We start from the raw sequence: 15,000 nt of genomic DNA on the forward strand, positions 1-15,000 counted from the left end.
TAGAGAGAGGGAGTGGGGTGTCAATTTTACACATTAGATTATGGGGGTTATGATAATTGTGAATAGATAAGTGATTTGATAGATGTGACAGATTTTGTCAAAATTGTGTCGTGTCAGGATGAGCCTGATAAGTACAATTCAACTTTAAGCGTAACACATTAACTCTAAGTTAAAATGATTGCCTTTGTTGAAAAGAAGGAGTTTTGTGTCTTAAACTTTAAAAATCTAAAATTTCCTACGTCTCACATTTTTACTTTAACCCTCTCCTTACCAACTATAGGAAAATCGTCACATCCGTTACGAAACAGAGAACATTTTTCTTACTCAGATTTGTATTATAAAACACAAAATTTGAAGAAAAATCATTTTCTGTATTAATAAGAACTCGACAAAATCATGTAAATTATGCACTTGCTTTTAAATAATCATTTTGTGTGTTGAGTTGGTATGACAATCTTGAAAACAGTCGGTAAGGAGAGAGTTTAACTCAATTTTTGTTTATCTGGTTTACCTCTATATCATACCAGTTTGATACTGTAGTTACATTTCTTCAATAAACAATGAGAAAATTAGAGGTTATGAAAAAAAAGGTTCTTTTAGGCCAGAGTGGACAATATTTTTTTAAAAACCCAACAATTGTCTTGAAAAAATAGAAACAAAACAAAACTGATATGTAAATTTATAGCTAGAAATATAAGACTCAGGGTAAGTATATTTATTTTATTAAGAAGGAATTTTGTCTCTTGATGAAAGCAGAAAAAAAAAACCCCTATGATTTCATATTTCAGATTGTTTTAACCCCACCTGGTTCGTGTGTGGCTATGTAGTATTGTGGTATGACACTTGCCTTTGAACTGGAAAGTCCAGTCGAGTCCTGCTGTGAGCAGTCCATAGCTGAATCCTTGGGTGTAAAATGAGAACCAGGCGATTAACAGCATTGGCTTTGTTGAAAAAAGTTCTAATATCGTCATGTCTCGTCCTCCATGTTATGTGTTGTGTTGGCTAGTAGCTTGTTGAGTACGTTAAGTGGATATTTCCTCATATAAATGCTCAATTAATATATTTTTTAATCAGCCAAAATATGACTTAGTTTGAGGTGGTGGGTCCCCATAAATTTTCACCTTTATATTGATCTGATTAAATATTTCATCTATTTTAGACAGGTACCTATTTATCTGATTTGAAAGATAGGCTTCATCCATTACTGCAATTTATGCTTCTTTATTGTTTTTACCAGTTAAATTGACAGATTGCCAAAAAAGACAACGTTTCTTCAATTGGGTGATAGAGCTGCTTGGAAGAGAGCGCCCAATGCCCAGTAACTTTTCCGTATCAGAGTTGCAGACAATCTTGAAATACCTTGGGATGGAATATATCATGACCGACTTCTGTGATGACAGTGGCAGTATCAAGTCAAAGGTCAAGGCCCTCAACATCTTTAACCTTGCTGAGTCTAAAGAAGTCTGCTTGGATATGTATGGAGGAGTTGATGAGACTTGCCACGGTAATTACTTGTCTGAAATTGATAAGGGTTTCGTTACAAGAAAAATTTGACCATTTAGTCAGAAACCTATTCGGTGAATAAAAAGATCTGCTGTGATAAAAGCAACTTTAATGATGTCAATATTTAGGGTGCAAATTATCCCTTAAATGGAGACTGTTGGTGCATATGTAAGTTACAGTAGAAACGATATGATGACAGAATAACAATGGTAGTATTTAATGATCGAGCTCATGCTTTGATGAAACAACACAGAGGATTAACTTACTGATATTAAATGCTATAACTAACACAATTCCCTTGTGTCACTAAGAACTAAAATGGAGCTGAAAAAAGTTCTCCACGAGGAGCCGTCGCCTCATATCTAAAAAAACAAAGACAACACGTCACCTTAATTCATTTTTGCCACATGGTGTTCGAATTTTAACACGCAACTATGAAATATGATTTAAATTAAATACTATTTTTTAAATATACACACACCAAGTTCGGACCAGAGGTATGGTCTATCTCAATTTATCAAATTGATATATAAAGTGTCGCTATTGGTTCTTGGTTGTATATTTTTTACATTTGTGTGCATTTGCATATATTATATATATATATATATATATATATATATATATATATTATATATATATATATATATATTATATATATATATATATATATATATATATATATATATTATATATATATATATATATATATATATATATATATAATACATTGTCGCCGTAGATTCTCAACTTTGTGTTTATACATTTTATGTATGCCACGTCTGTAAACGAATTTCCATTTTTTTTTATGAATAAAGTATATATTATTATTATTATTATTATTATTATTATTATTATTATTATTATTATTATTATTATTATTATTATTATTATTATTATTATTATTATTATTATTATTATTATTATTATGAATTTTAATGTTTATTAGAACAATGTCAGTGGCGAATATTTTAAAAATATTTACTTCAGATAATCAACCAAAACATTACTTTAAATTTTGCCAAAGGTCCGAGTTCTTCTTAGCTAGGATTTGTTAAAATTCTTTTAAAATATTTATGATTTGTTCAAAAATCTGTCTGAGGTTAAAATGCTCCAATGTTTTTTCTTTGTTTTGGTTTTCAGTGGAAGTGTGCAGAATGATGGATGCATTTGAAATCTGTCAAAATGGCGGAACCTGTGTTGGTAGAGTGAGGGAACAGCTGTGTGATTGTTCAAAGATTGATTTCCATGGTCCTCTCTGTGAGATGCCCGGGAGTATGTGTCAAAAGTTTTATCATCATCATCATCGTCGTCGTCGTCGTCGTCATCTCTATCATCATCTTCGTCGTCGTCTCGTCGTCGTCTATCTGTCATCTTATCTCATATCTGCTTTGTTCTGCTTCTTTATTCTTTCTTTGTTTTTCTTGTTCTTCTTTCTTCTTCTTGTTCTTGCTTTTCTTTTTTCTCTTTCTTGTTGTTGTTTTGTTCTTCTTCTTCTTCTTCTTCTTCTTCTTCTTCTTCTTCTTCTTCTTCTTCTTCTTCTTCTTCTTCTTCTTCTTCTTCTTCTTCTTCTTCTTTTCTTCTTCTTCTTCTTCTTCTTCTTCTTCTTCTTCTTCTTCTTCTTCTTCTTCTTCTTCTTCTTCTTCTTCTTCTTCTTCTTCTTTTCTTCTCTTCTTCTTCTTCTTCTTCTCTCTTCTTCTTCCTTCTCTTCTTCTTCTTCTTCTTCTTCTTCTCTTCTTCTTCTTCTTCTTCTTCTTCTCTCTTCTTCTTCTCTCTCTCCTTCTCCTCCTCCTCCTCCTCCTCCTCCTCCTCCCCTCCCTCCCCCTCTCTTCTCTCCAGCTCCTCTTCTTCCGCCCTTTGGAGGCAGACCAATCTACATGAACCCATTTCACATATTTATGCTACTGCCACAGATTAATGATCTCATTTGTTAACCTATGCTCTGTGTTTTAATGATATTTCAGAAGGACAAGCTGATACTCAATGCACCAATGCCAGAATGATTGCGAAATTTGCTTTACAAGCAATGAACACAACTTCAGCAGTTGCGGCAACTGGAGATATGATTAAACAAATCCTAATGAAGTTTGATTTTGTAAGTGTTATTGAATATGTATTAAACAATACTATGCTGCTGGGAGTTGTGGACTGTAGTTTGTAATGTACGAATATATATATATATATATATATATATATATATATATAATATATATATATATATATATATATATATATATATATATATATATATATATATATATATATATATATAAAACCCAGAAAACAAAACAAAAAAAATAAAAACAAATTTAAAAAAAAAACCCAAAAATCCGGTTAGGTCTGACAAAGCCATATTGGAGTGGTCAAAAAAACAAAAAGACATAAAGACTACAATTACAAAATTAAAAAGATGAGGACAGAAAAGGCAAACTAAAAAGTGAATGCAATATAATATTACATGAATATTAGAACCATCATTTAAATTTTGAAATGACGAACCAGACAAACAAGTTGCGAATATTGACACATTGAACAAATATCAGGAGGTGTATAAACCAGTAATAAATACAAGGAATACAAAAATCTAAAAGTGGCAGACACTACAGGCAAAATTATGACAAACCCAGACATGTAATGACAATTGTATCTAGATGGAACGACACAATTGATCCCATCATTTTCAGGACAACCCTGCCCACTTTTCAAGCCCATAACACCAAGGGAGGAAAGAATTGTCTTTAATAACCTCAGCACCAACAGAGCACCAGGAGAAGACGACATTAATTCAGAACTTTTAAAATACGGAACACCGTTATTGGCTGGTTAGTTAAACCACACCTTTGAAACACATAAATCCCTCAACATCAACACAGGAATTTTGATACCTATTCAAAAACCCGGCAAACCAAATGGTCCACCCCAAAATCGGAGGCCAATTACTCTGCTTAAGACTATCAGAAAGGCATTGTCACTATTAACTCTGAACCGGATTAGGCCATTCATTGAATATCTCTCACCTAGCCAAAGTTGCTTCCTCCAAGACAGAAGTACTGTAGATTTTGTATGGACATGTAACTGATTTGTGGTGCAAACGTTAGCAGAAAAGGTCACCATCACCATAACGGTATTAGATTGCCTGTATCTTTTGACACAGGAGACTGACATGCACTTCTAAAGATCATGGAAGACATCGTTATGAAAGACGAACTCAGACTCGTCCAATTTTTGCTGAGCAAACTTGGGTAAAAACCAGAATCCATGGGTCCTCAATTGAAAATCCATTCCTTGGCAACATCGACACACCTCAAGGAGATAGTTGAGCCTGATCTTGTTCATTGTATATATGGAAAATGCACTAAGAGAGATGTAAGAAAGCTACTGCCTATAGCACAAACCGCATTTGAAAATAAACTTTCATCAGAGATCGCTTAAGCGGATGACATCGACTTCATTATCCTCAACCAAATTGACATTGACAAGATAAAACTTACACGTGGAAATCACAAGCTCCTTTATAAAAGGAAGAAAATTGGTGACAAAATACGAAAAAAGTGGAATCACTACTTAGAGATAAGGAAGATATCCAGAGAAGAAAACAACTCTCTACAATTGCCCTTAACAAATTACAACAAAAATGGATAAGAAGATACAAAATAAAAATAGCAACAAAGATCAAGTCCCTTGTCAAATCTGTCCTCATTTACAACTGTGGAACAGGGGCTTTTACTTGGAACGAAGAAGAAAAATGTGACACACTCCATAGAAAACAACTAAGAATCATGCTTAACATCCACTATCCTACAAAAATTACAAACAAATCACTCTGTAAAAAATACAACAAAATGCCACACTTATTTAGAAGAAGAGACAACAATATTCCAGCAAACAAAGCCATGAAAGCATACTTCAGATAATCAGGTCAAAACAAATATCGAAGCTGACCAACAACAAACATTCACACAATGTGAAACAAAGACTTGCAGCACCTCGAGAACCGTCAAGTGTTGGGTGGGTAAAAGGTCTAAAAGTCCCCTGCAAAGGATAGACAGAGTTAGAGAAGCTGCTGAGGCATCCCAGTCAATTGATTAGGAGGCAGACGGATATAAGTAAGTAAGTAAGTAAGCAAGTATGAACATTTAAATTGTTTTTGTTACTGTCTGAAGAAGGGTTTTGATCACGAAAAGTTCAGTGTTTAGTATTTTGTTTTTTATTTGAAGTTGTTAATATTCATTTTTGTACATTCATTTTTTATCGTGTTAAGGTATAAAGTATGATGGCTGTAGTGATGGTGTGAGTAGTCTGTCTTTGCCAGTTCATAGTTTAGTGGATTATGCATCATTGAGCATTCTCTCTCTTTTTAGTAGAGTTTATTTCGGTTTCTATAGTGTGAAACGGATAATAGCAATTGCTTGCTATCCTTTGGATAGGACGCTAGTCTATCTCAAAGTACTTTCCACCAGATCTAACAGGCCCAGCTACCCAATCACTTCTGGGTGGACAAGGGGGTCAGAAAAAATCTCGACTTGATCCGGGATTGATCTCAGTCCCTTTGCGTGTGAAGCGAGTGCTCTACCAACTGAGCTATCAGGACCTCCATCTCTCTTTTGTACTTGTTCAATCGTTTTGTATAATGGCAGAAATAGTAATCTTAACTCATCATGCGTTCCTTTTCTGAGGAATGTTTGAATTCAATCATTCTAATTTTCAGGTAACCTCTGTAATCTAATGCCAGTAAACCTCAACGATAATCAAGAGGTCTGAAATTTACTCTGTCTGGGAGGAAGGCTAAAGGTTTTTTTGTTGTTGTGGAGATCATTTCCTCTTAATTTTCTATCTGCTTTGACCTTGTACCTTACACACCTCTTGGTTTTTAAAAATATATTTGACTGTATTATCCTTTTTACTTTATTAGGATGAAATCTTTGTTCCTGAATGTGATCATAATGGTTTTTTCATGGGACGTGGATGTGCATTCACGTTAAACGATACCAACCACAAGATGTGTTACTGTGCCAATTTCAACGGTGCACAGGTTGGAAATGAGACGAATCGATACAGACCACCCAAGCATTGCGGAAGTGGTGGCGATCAATCTGGAGGAGGTAGGATGTAACATATATGTGATTGTTGTTGTTTGATATTCAGTTCTTATTGTATTTTCCGGTTTGTTTCATCATCATCATCATCATCATCATCATCATCATCATCATCATCATCATCATCATCATCATCATCATCATCATCATTACCTTCATCATCATCATTATCATCATCATCATCATCATTACTGCTAATGATATTTCTTTTATATATTTTTCATCATCTTGATCCCTCAGAGAGCGATTGCCCAAAAGAATGGGGACCAGACTGCAAAAAACCTGACTCATGGTGCTCCACAGATGTGAGAAATATTTTTGTTTTGTTTTTATTTTAATCTTAAATTTGAATTTGAATTACGAATTTTTAAAAAAATGTTTCTTCCGTGACTAATGTAGTCTGTAGTATACCCAAAAATAATGGTACAAATTACATCCTCCCACCACCACCACAACCTTGCTCTCCAACACACCATTTTTTCAAAAAATGTGTAGACTTTTTATTGAATGCTTATTAAATGTTATGGTCACATTAAACACATTGTTTAAAAAAAATCCTTCAACTGTCAAACCACAAATAAATCTTTTAAATGTTTTTAACGTGAGCATTTATATAGCGCTATATCCTCGAAATGTGCTCAAAGCACTTTACAATGGGCCCCCAACCAACAACAACACTTAACAGGTAGGATGAAACATAGCGTCTGTTAGGCGATATTACAAGTTTTTTTTGACAAAAACTACGCTTTTCATGGCTAGGTACTCATTTACACCTGACTATGGTGAGAATTTAAGTAAAGAATCATTTCCAAAGACTCAACTATTCGCCACTCAGAGATAGAAGTAAATTTGAGAACAATGACATATTTGCAAATGGAAAAAAAATATAGACTTAATATTTTTCACATAATTTCCTCATTTCTCAATGAGGATGTTGAGATGGTCACTTGGCTGGACAAGAAAAGATAAAGTGAGAAATGAACGAATTCAAAGGTTGACTGAAGTGAAGAATGTATAAATAAAGATGAGAAAAGATAGATTGAAATGGTTCATTCATGTTAAGAGACGAGAGAGGGAGTACGTGGGAAGGAAAGTATTGGATATACAATTAGCAGGAAAGAGGAAAAAGGGATGGCCAAAGACTAGATGGTTGGATAGAGTAAAGGACGATAATATGAAAGAACTGGGCTTGGAGGAGGATGATGCTATAAACCAAAATGCATGGAGATGTGGCATTCATTATGGCAACCCTGCAAAATGCGGGATAAGCTGAAAGAAGAAGAAGAAGATTATTCACATAATTTACGATAATCTAACCAACATGTGTAAACGATATGATGATTAATATGACACATCCTATTTAATTAACATAACATTTCTTTTGTGTGTGACTTACTTGATTTAATACTGCAATGTTTGTTATCTTTGCAATGAAAGCTCTTCATTCATCTTTGCTTTTGCAAGGCATTTCAAAATCTTTAGTCCTCTAAATGATGTTAATTGTGTATTTCCATTTGAGGGTATCGAATTTGGATTAAATGAAAACCTAGCGAAGTAGGTGAATTGTAATGTTTTAAACAGAAATTTGGTTTCATAACACCTGATGGAGGAATTGATGATTCATCATAAAGTTCATTAAACACCGTATCACTTAAGGTGGAGAGAAAGCTAAAGTGAGTAAATGTGACTCATATATAAGGGAACAACACAAAACAAACAATGTTGGCCTTCTTCAAGTAATCACGAAATATGGTATATGTGTTGGCCGAAACATCGCTTGTTTTGTGTTGTTCCCTTATATATGAGTCACATTTACTCACTTTATCTTTCTCTCCATCTTATTGGTTCATTTACGTTCCTCTAGTTTTTGGTTTTATCACATAATGGAGATCTTGTTTATAGATTCATATGTGAATGATTGACTTAGTAACCTTCCCCAACAAGGTCATCCAACTTTGCAGCATTGGTTTTTCCTTGAATTCTGTGGTGAAAGCAGAATAACAGCTTACATCTTTGCTTATGCTGTGTTTCTGATGATTTTTAAGTCAGTTGGAGATTGAAGCAGCTTATTTCCCAGAAGCCGCTCCAAATCATTATGAGTAACTAGTAAAGTTATTGTTGATCGTGTTGCCTGTAAATATATATATATATATATATATATATATATATATATATATATATATATATATATATATATATATATATATATATATATGTTTTGTCTTTAAAAAGAAAAGAAACAATTAACCGTGTAATATATTCTTTCTTGATAGGTAAAGTGCGACAAGGGAGAGAAATGCTATCGACCCGTGCCTTGTAATGAAGAAGAATGCTACCCTGACATGATGGAGAGTCACTGTGTCCGTAAGTCACTTTGGAATTTGTTTTGATAGATATTTTTTATTTTTTTTTTAATGATTGCCACTGTTTAGAATAATTTTTGCTGTTGAAAACAATAAAACATAGAATTTAAATATTAAATAATTACTGCATTTGTCCTCTATTTTATTGCCATGTTCTCAATGCTTTACATTTATCCTGGTAACAATTTACACTTTATTTAATATAAGCTGACTTAATATATAGTCTGTCAAAATCCAGGTTGAATACATTTTTTTTTCTTGACAAACACAATGATAGTTTACCTCAGGGCAACTTCCATAACGTGCCAATTGTTTTTATTGATTCTTTCTGGATTCTAAGCACATAACAGCAACAGTGATTGTTCTTGAAAAATCAAAATTAAGCAATGAAATGCGTTGTGAAAACCATGAAATTAGGATTTATTATTATTATTATTATTATTATTATTATTATTATTATTATTATTATTATTATTATTATTATTATTATTATTATTATTATTATTATTATTATTATTATTATTATTATTATTATTTTGTTATTATTATTATTGTTATTATTATTAGTATTATTATTATTATTGTTATTATTAATATTATTATTATTATTATTATTATTATTATTATTATTATTATTATTATTATTATTATTATTATTGTTATTATTGTTATTGTTATTATTATTATTATTATTATTATTATGATGATTATTATTATTATTATTATTATTATTATTGTTGTTGTTGTTGTTTTTGTTATTATTATTATTATTATTATTATTATTATTATTATTATTATTATTATTATTATTATTATTATTATTATTATTATTATTATTATTATTATTATTACTATTAAATAGAATTCCTTTATTTATCTTCAGGAGAAATTTTCTTTAGAGTCAATTTCTAGAAAAGACTGGGATATTCCAGCCACATTGCAGGACCGTGTGAAATGAGGGCTAGTTTCTTGCTAAAGGAGAAAAAAACAAAACAAAAGTGGGGGCTCAAATCCGTACCCATGTGTCAATGCATTGTGTTATTCACTCCCCGAATCATCATAATGTCAGAATGCCTACATTCAGGCATAGAATTCACCAACCACTTTTGTGTAACCAAAAATACAAAAGCATGAATAGAACAATCTAATAACTCTTGCTTCAGTAAAAAAAAAAGCACCTGGAACGTCCACATGATAATGTCTGTCTAACTTAGTCTAAATATAAGGATCAGTGAAGAAGTGTTATTATTATTTTTGACGTGATTGTCAGTGTTGATTTTCTTCATTGTGAATTATTTTCAGCCGATGAAATTGAGCTCCCTTGTGATCCCAAACCCTGCCCACACAAGCCATATGGAAAGTGTATGCCTTGTGGCAAAATGGGACGTTGTGTTCCAGTGAAAAAAGGTAAGTATATCACCTTTTACTTTTTGGCTAAATCGGATGCTTTGTTTGTTATTCTAAATATGACAGTATTTATTTTTATTACATCAGTTACAAAATATTATCATTATTGTGTGCTGTATTTAAAATATTTAGCCTATAACTCAAGTAGGTAATTTCATCAACTTGGAAAAAGGCATACATGACAATAGTTATTCAAAGATCAAGGCTTGCAATAACAGCGGGTTGAATGTGCTAAAGAAAGAATGAGACAAAAAGAAATAGACTACCATTTGTCTCAAACGGGGGGCCAATAACCATGTATAAAATAGGGGGGGGGGGGGGGAAGGGGGAATTCATTTAAACATTTTAAAAAATACTGATGGATAGTGTTGTAGAAATTCACGTAATACTATTCCAAATTGTAACACAAGTGCTGGATAAGTGGGTTTGTCTGTATGTAATTCTTGACCTGAGGATCTTGATATCCCTGAGGCTAGAATTTGTCAGGGTTTTTTTTTTCATTGATTATCAGGTGCTGTCAGAATAAAACTACAAATTTTAAAATATTAAGTGGTTGGGTGCGAATGGAAGCAAATCAGCTTTCACGGTTTTTTTTTAGTTTCAAAACAAATCCGAGATGAAATATTGAAAACTAGTAATATATGATTTTACAATGCTCTTCAAATCTGAAATAGATAACAATTTCCATTTTATTTTTGTTATTCATTTCTTCGAGCTTCAAGCAGCAAAATGTGCATTATATTCAAAGCTGAGAGGTAAGAAATTGCCCCAAAATTTTGCCTGCTATGGCATGGGATTAGGCTCACGGACTTTTTGAGGTGTATCATTTTGTAACGGAGTACATATGCCATGCAGTCTAGCTGAAGAATGCCACAATTTTTTGGTTTTTGGATTGAAAGGAGGGGGGGGGGGGGTTGTTTGTCATATTTGCATTTCTACTTTTTCAAGAACAGTATGATAAGACATTATTCAGATTGTTGTTATATTGCATCACTTGCTCTGCCATATTTATACTTAGGTCAAAATCTTACTCATAGCAAAGAGGAAAACTACATTTTACTGGTAGAGAAGCCTTGAAAACATGAATTTCATTTGAGGAGAAAATTCCTTGAAAACTCCTTGAATTTTGCGAGATCATCACTACCACAACCACATCATCATCATCATCATCATCATCATCATCATCATCATCATCATCATCATCATCATCATCATCATCATTACCACTACTACAACCACAACACCATCATCACCACTAGCAACATGAAAACAAAAAAGCACTAAGACATCATCATTATCAATATCACCATTACTACAGTCACCACCAACACCATATCATCATCTCTACCACCACAACTACAACCACAACCACCACCTGTTCATCATCATTGTCATTACCACCACTATCACTACCACTACAACCACCACCACTACCACTACATCGTCATAATCACTATCATCATCATCATCATCATCATCATCATCATCATCATCATCATCATCATCATCATCATCATCATCATTACGACAAGCACTTCTAAATAACCACCACCATATCATCATTATCACTACCACCACTACTTCAATCACCACTACCACCACTTCAGCATCATCATTACCACCACAGCCACCGCCTGTTCATCGTCACCGTCACTACCACCTCTACTAGTACCGTCACTACCACCTCTACTAGTACTACAACCACCACCAACACCACCACATCAACCACCACTACAACCTCTAACACATCATTTTCATTACCTTCATTAGAATAATCATCACCAGCACGCCATAATGATCACTACCACCACTACCACATCACTATCCCTACCATCACCACTACAACCACCACCTCACCACCATCCCTCTACTACAATCACCATTACATCATGATCATCACTACCACCACTGCTAAAACCCCCACCACCGCCACCACACCATCATCATCACTACCACCACAACTACGACCACAACCACCAGCAATTCATCGCCATCGTCATTACCACCACTACTACTACAACCTCCACAACCACCACATCATCACCATTGTTACCAGCACTACTACAACCACCACCACATTACCATCCCTACCACCACCACTACTACAACAACTACCACCACATCACCATCCCTACCACCACTGTTACTACAACCACCACATCGCCATCCTTTCCATCACTACTGCAACAACCACCACCACAACATCACTACAACAACCACCACCACAACATCATCCCTACCACCTCCACTACAACAACCACCACATCACCATCCCTACCACCACAACTACATCACCATGTCTACCAACAACACATCAACAACCACCACATCACCATCCCTACTACCATTACTAGAACAACCACTACATCACCATTCCTACCACCACTACTAGAACCACCACATCACCATCCCTACCACCACTACCACAACAACCACACCACCATCCCTACCATCAATATTACAACAACCATCACATGACCATCCATACCACCACCACTAGTACTACAACCACCACATCCCTATCACAACCACCAAATCACCATCCCTACCACCCCTACTGCAACGACTACATCACAAACACACTAGTACAACCACCACATCACCATTCCTACCACCACTTCAACAACCACCACCACATCACTATCCAATACAACACCAAACTATACCACATAACACCACACACATCCAATCCACTATACAACACCACACACCATCCCCAACCACCACATCACCATCCCTAATCCCACTACTACAACCACCAACACCATCCTAATCCACTACTACAACCACCACATCCATCCCTAATCCCACTACTACAACCACCACAACACCATCCCTAATCCCACTACTACAACCACCACATCACCATCCCTAATCCCACTACTACAACCACCACATCACCATCCCTAATCCCACTACTACAACCACCACATCACCATCCCTAATCCCACTACTACAACCACCACCCAACCATCCCTAACCACAACAACACACCACCATCCTAATCCCACTACTACACACCCACACCTCCAACACTACAAACACACAACACACCCTAACCATACTACACCACCACCCATCCAATCCTCAACCACCAATCCCCCCCAACACCACCCACACCATCCTAATCCCACTACTACACCACCACACACCATCCCTAATCCACTACTACACCACCACAACACCATCCTAATCCACTAACAACCACCACACACATCCCTAATCCCACTACTACAACCACCACACCATCCTAATACCACACAACAACCACCAAACACCATCCCTAATCCCATAAACCACCACACACCATCCCTAATCCCCTACAAACACCACACACCATCCCTAATCCCACTACTACAACCACCACAACACCATCCCTAATCCACTACTAAACCACCACAACACCATCCCTAACCCAACTACAACCACCACAACACAATCCTAATCCACACTAAACCACCACACACCATCCCTAATCCCACTACTACAACCACCACAACACAATCCCTAATCCACTACTACAACCACCACAACACCATCCATACCACACTACAACCACCACAACACCATCCTAATCCATACACAACCACCACACACCATCCCAATCCACACTACCACCACATCACCATCCCTAATCCCACTACTACAACCACCACACACCATCCCTAATCCACTACTACAACACCCCACAACCCACCTAATCCCATACTACAACCACCACACACCATCCCTAATCCCACTACTACAACCACCACAACACCACCTAATACCACTACACAACCACCACAACACCATCCCTAATCCACTACTACAACCACCACACACCATCCCTAATCCACTACTACAACACCACATCACCATCCCTAATCCCACTACTACAACCACCACACACCATCCCCTAAATCCACTAAACAACCACACACACCATCCTAATCCCACTACTAAACCACCACATCACCATCCTAATCCCACTACTACAACCACCAATCCCATCCTAATCCCACTATACAACCACCACACACCACCCTAATCCACTACTACAACCACCACACACCATCCTAATCCCACACTACAACCACCACACACCATCCCAAACCCACTACAAACCACCACACACCATCCCTAATCCCACTACTACAACCACCACAACACCATCCCTAATACCCACTACTACAACCCCACATCACATCCCTAATCCACACTAAACCACCACACACCATCCCTAATCCACTACTACAACCACCACACACCATCCCTAATCCACTAACACAACCACCACAACACCATCCCTAATCCACTACTACAACCACCACAACACATCCCTAATCCCACACACAACCCACCACAACACCATCCCTAATCCATACTACAACACCACATCACCATCCTAATCCACTACTACAAACCACAATCACCATCCCTAAACCACTACTACAACCCCACAACACCATCCCTAATCCACTACTACAACCACCACACACCATCCTAATCCACTACTACAACCACCACATCACCATCCCTAATCCACTACTACAACCACCACATCACCATCCCTAATCCCACTACTACAACCACCACATCACATCCCTAATCCCACTACTACAACCACCACATACACTCCCTATCCACTACTA

The 15,000-nt window shown here is 35.8% G+C and overlaps 1 protein-coding gene across 1 annotated transcript in view; it reads left to right on the forward strand.

The window, feature by feature from the left end:
• Window positions 1–15,000, forward strand: part of LOC144979692 (uncharacterized) — a gene marked incomplete in the record, with an annotated part of 219,627 nt that overhangs the window by 137,694 nt on the left and 66,933 nt on the right. Inside the window, 7 exon segments of the mRNA XM_078926613.1 lie at window positions 1,238–1,504; window positions 2,644–2,775; window positions 3,465–3,595; window positions 6,413–6,602; window positions 6,837–6,901; window positions 8,870–8,960; window positions 10,262–10,366. Coding sequence (XP_078782739.1) covers window positions 1,238–1,504; window positions 2,644–2,775; window positions 3,465–3,595; window positions 6,413–6,602; window positions 6,837–6,901; window positions 8,870–8,960; window positions 10,262–10,366 — 981 coding nt within the window.

This window comes from Berghia stephanieae, chromosome 9 (assembly GCF_034508935.2).
Source record: "Berghia stephanieae isolate SIO BIC M18660-M18661 chromosome 9, UCSD_Bste_1.3, whole genome shotgun sequence".
NCBI lineage: Eukaryota > Metazoa > Mollusca > Gastropoda > Nudibranchia > Aeolidiidae > Berghia > Berghia stephanieae.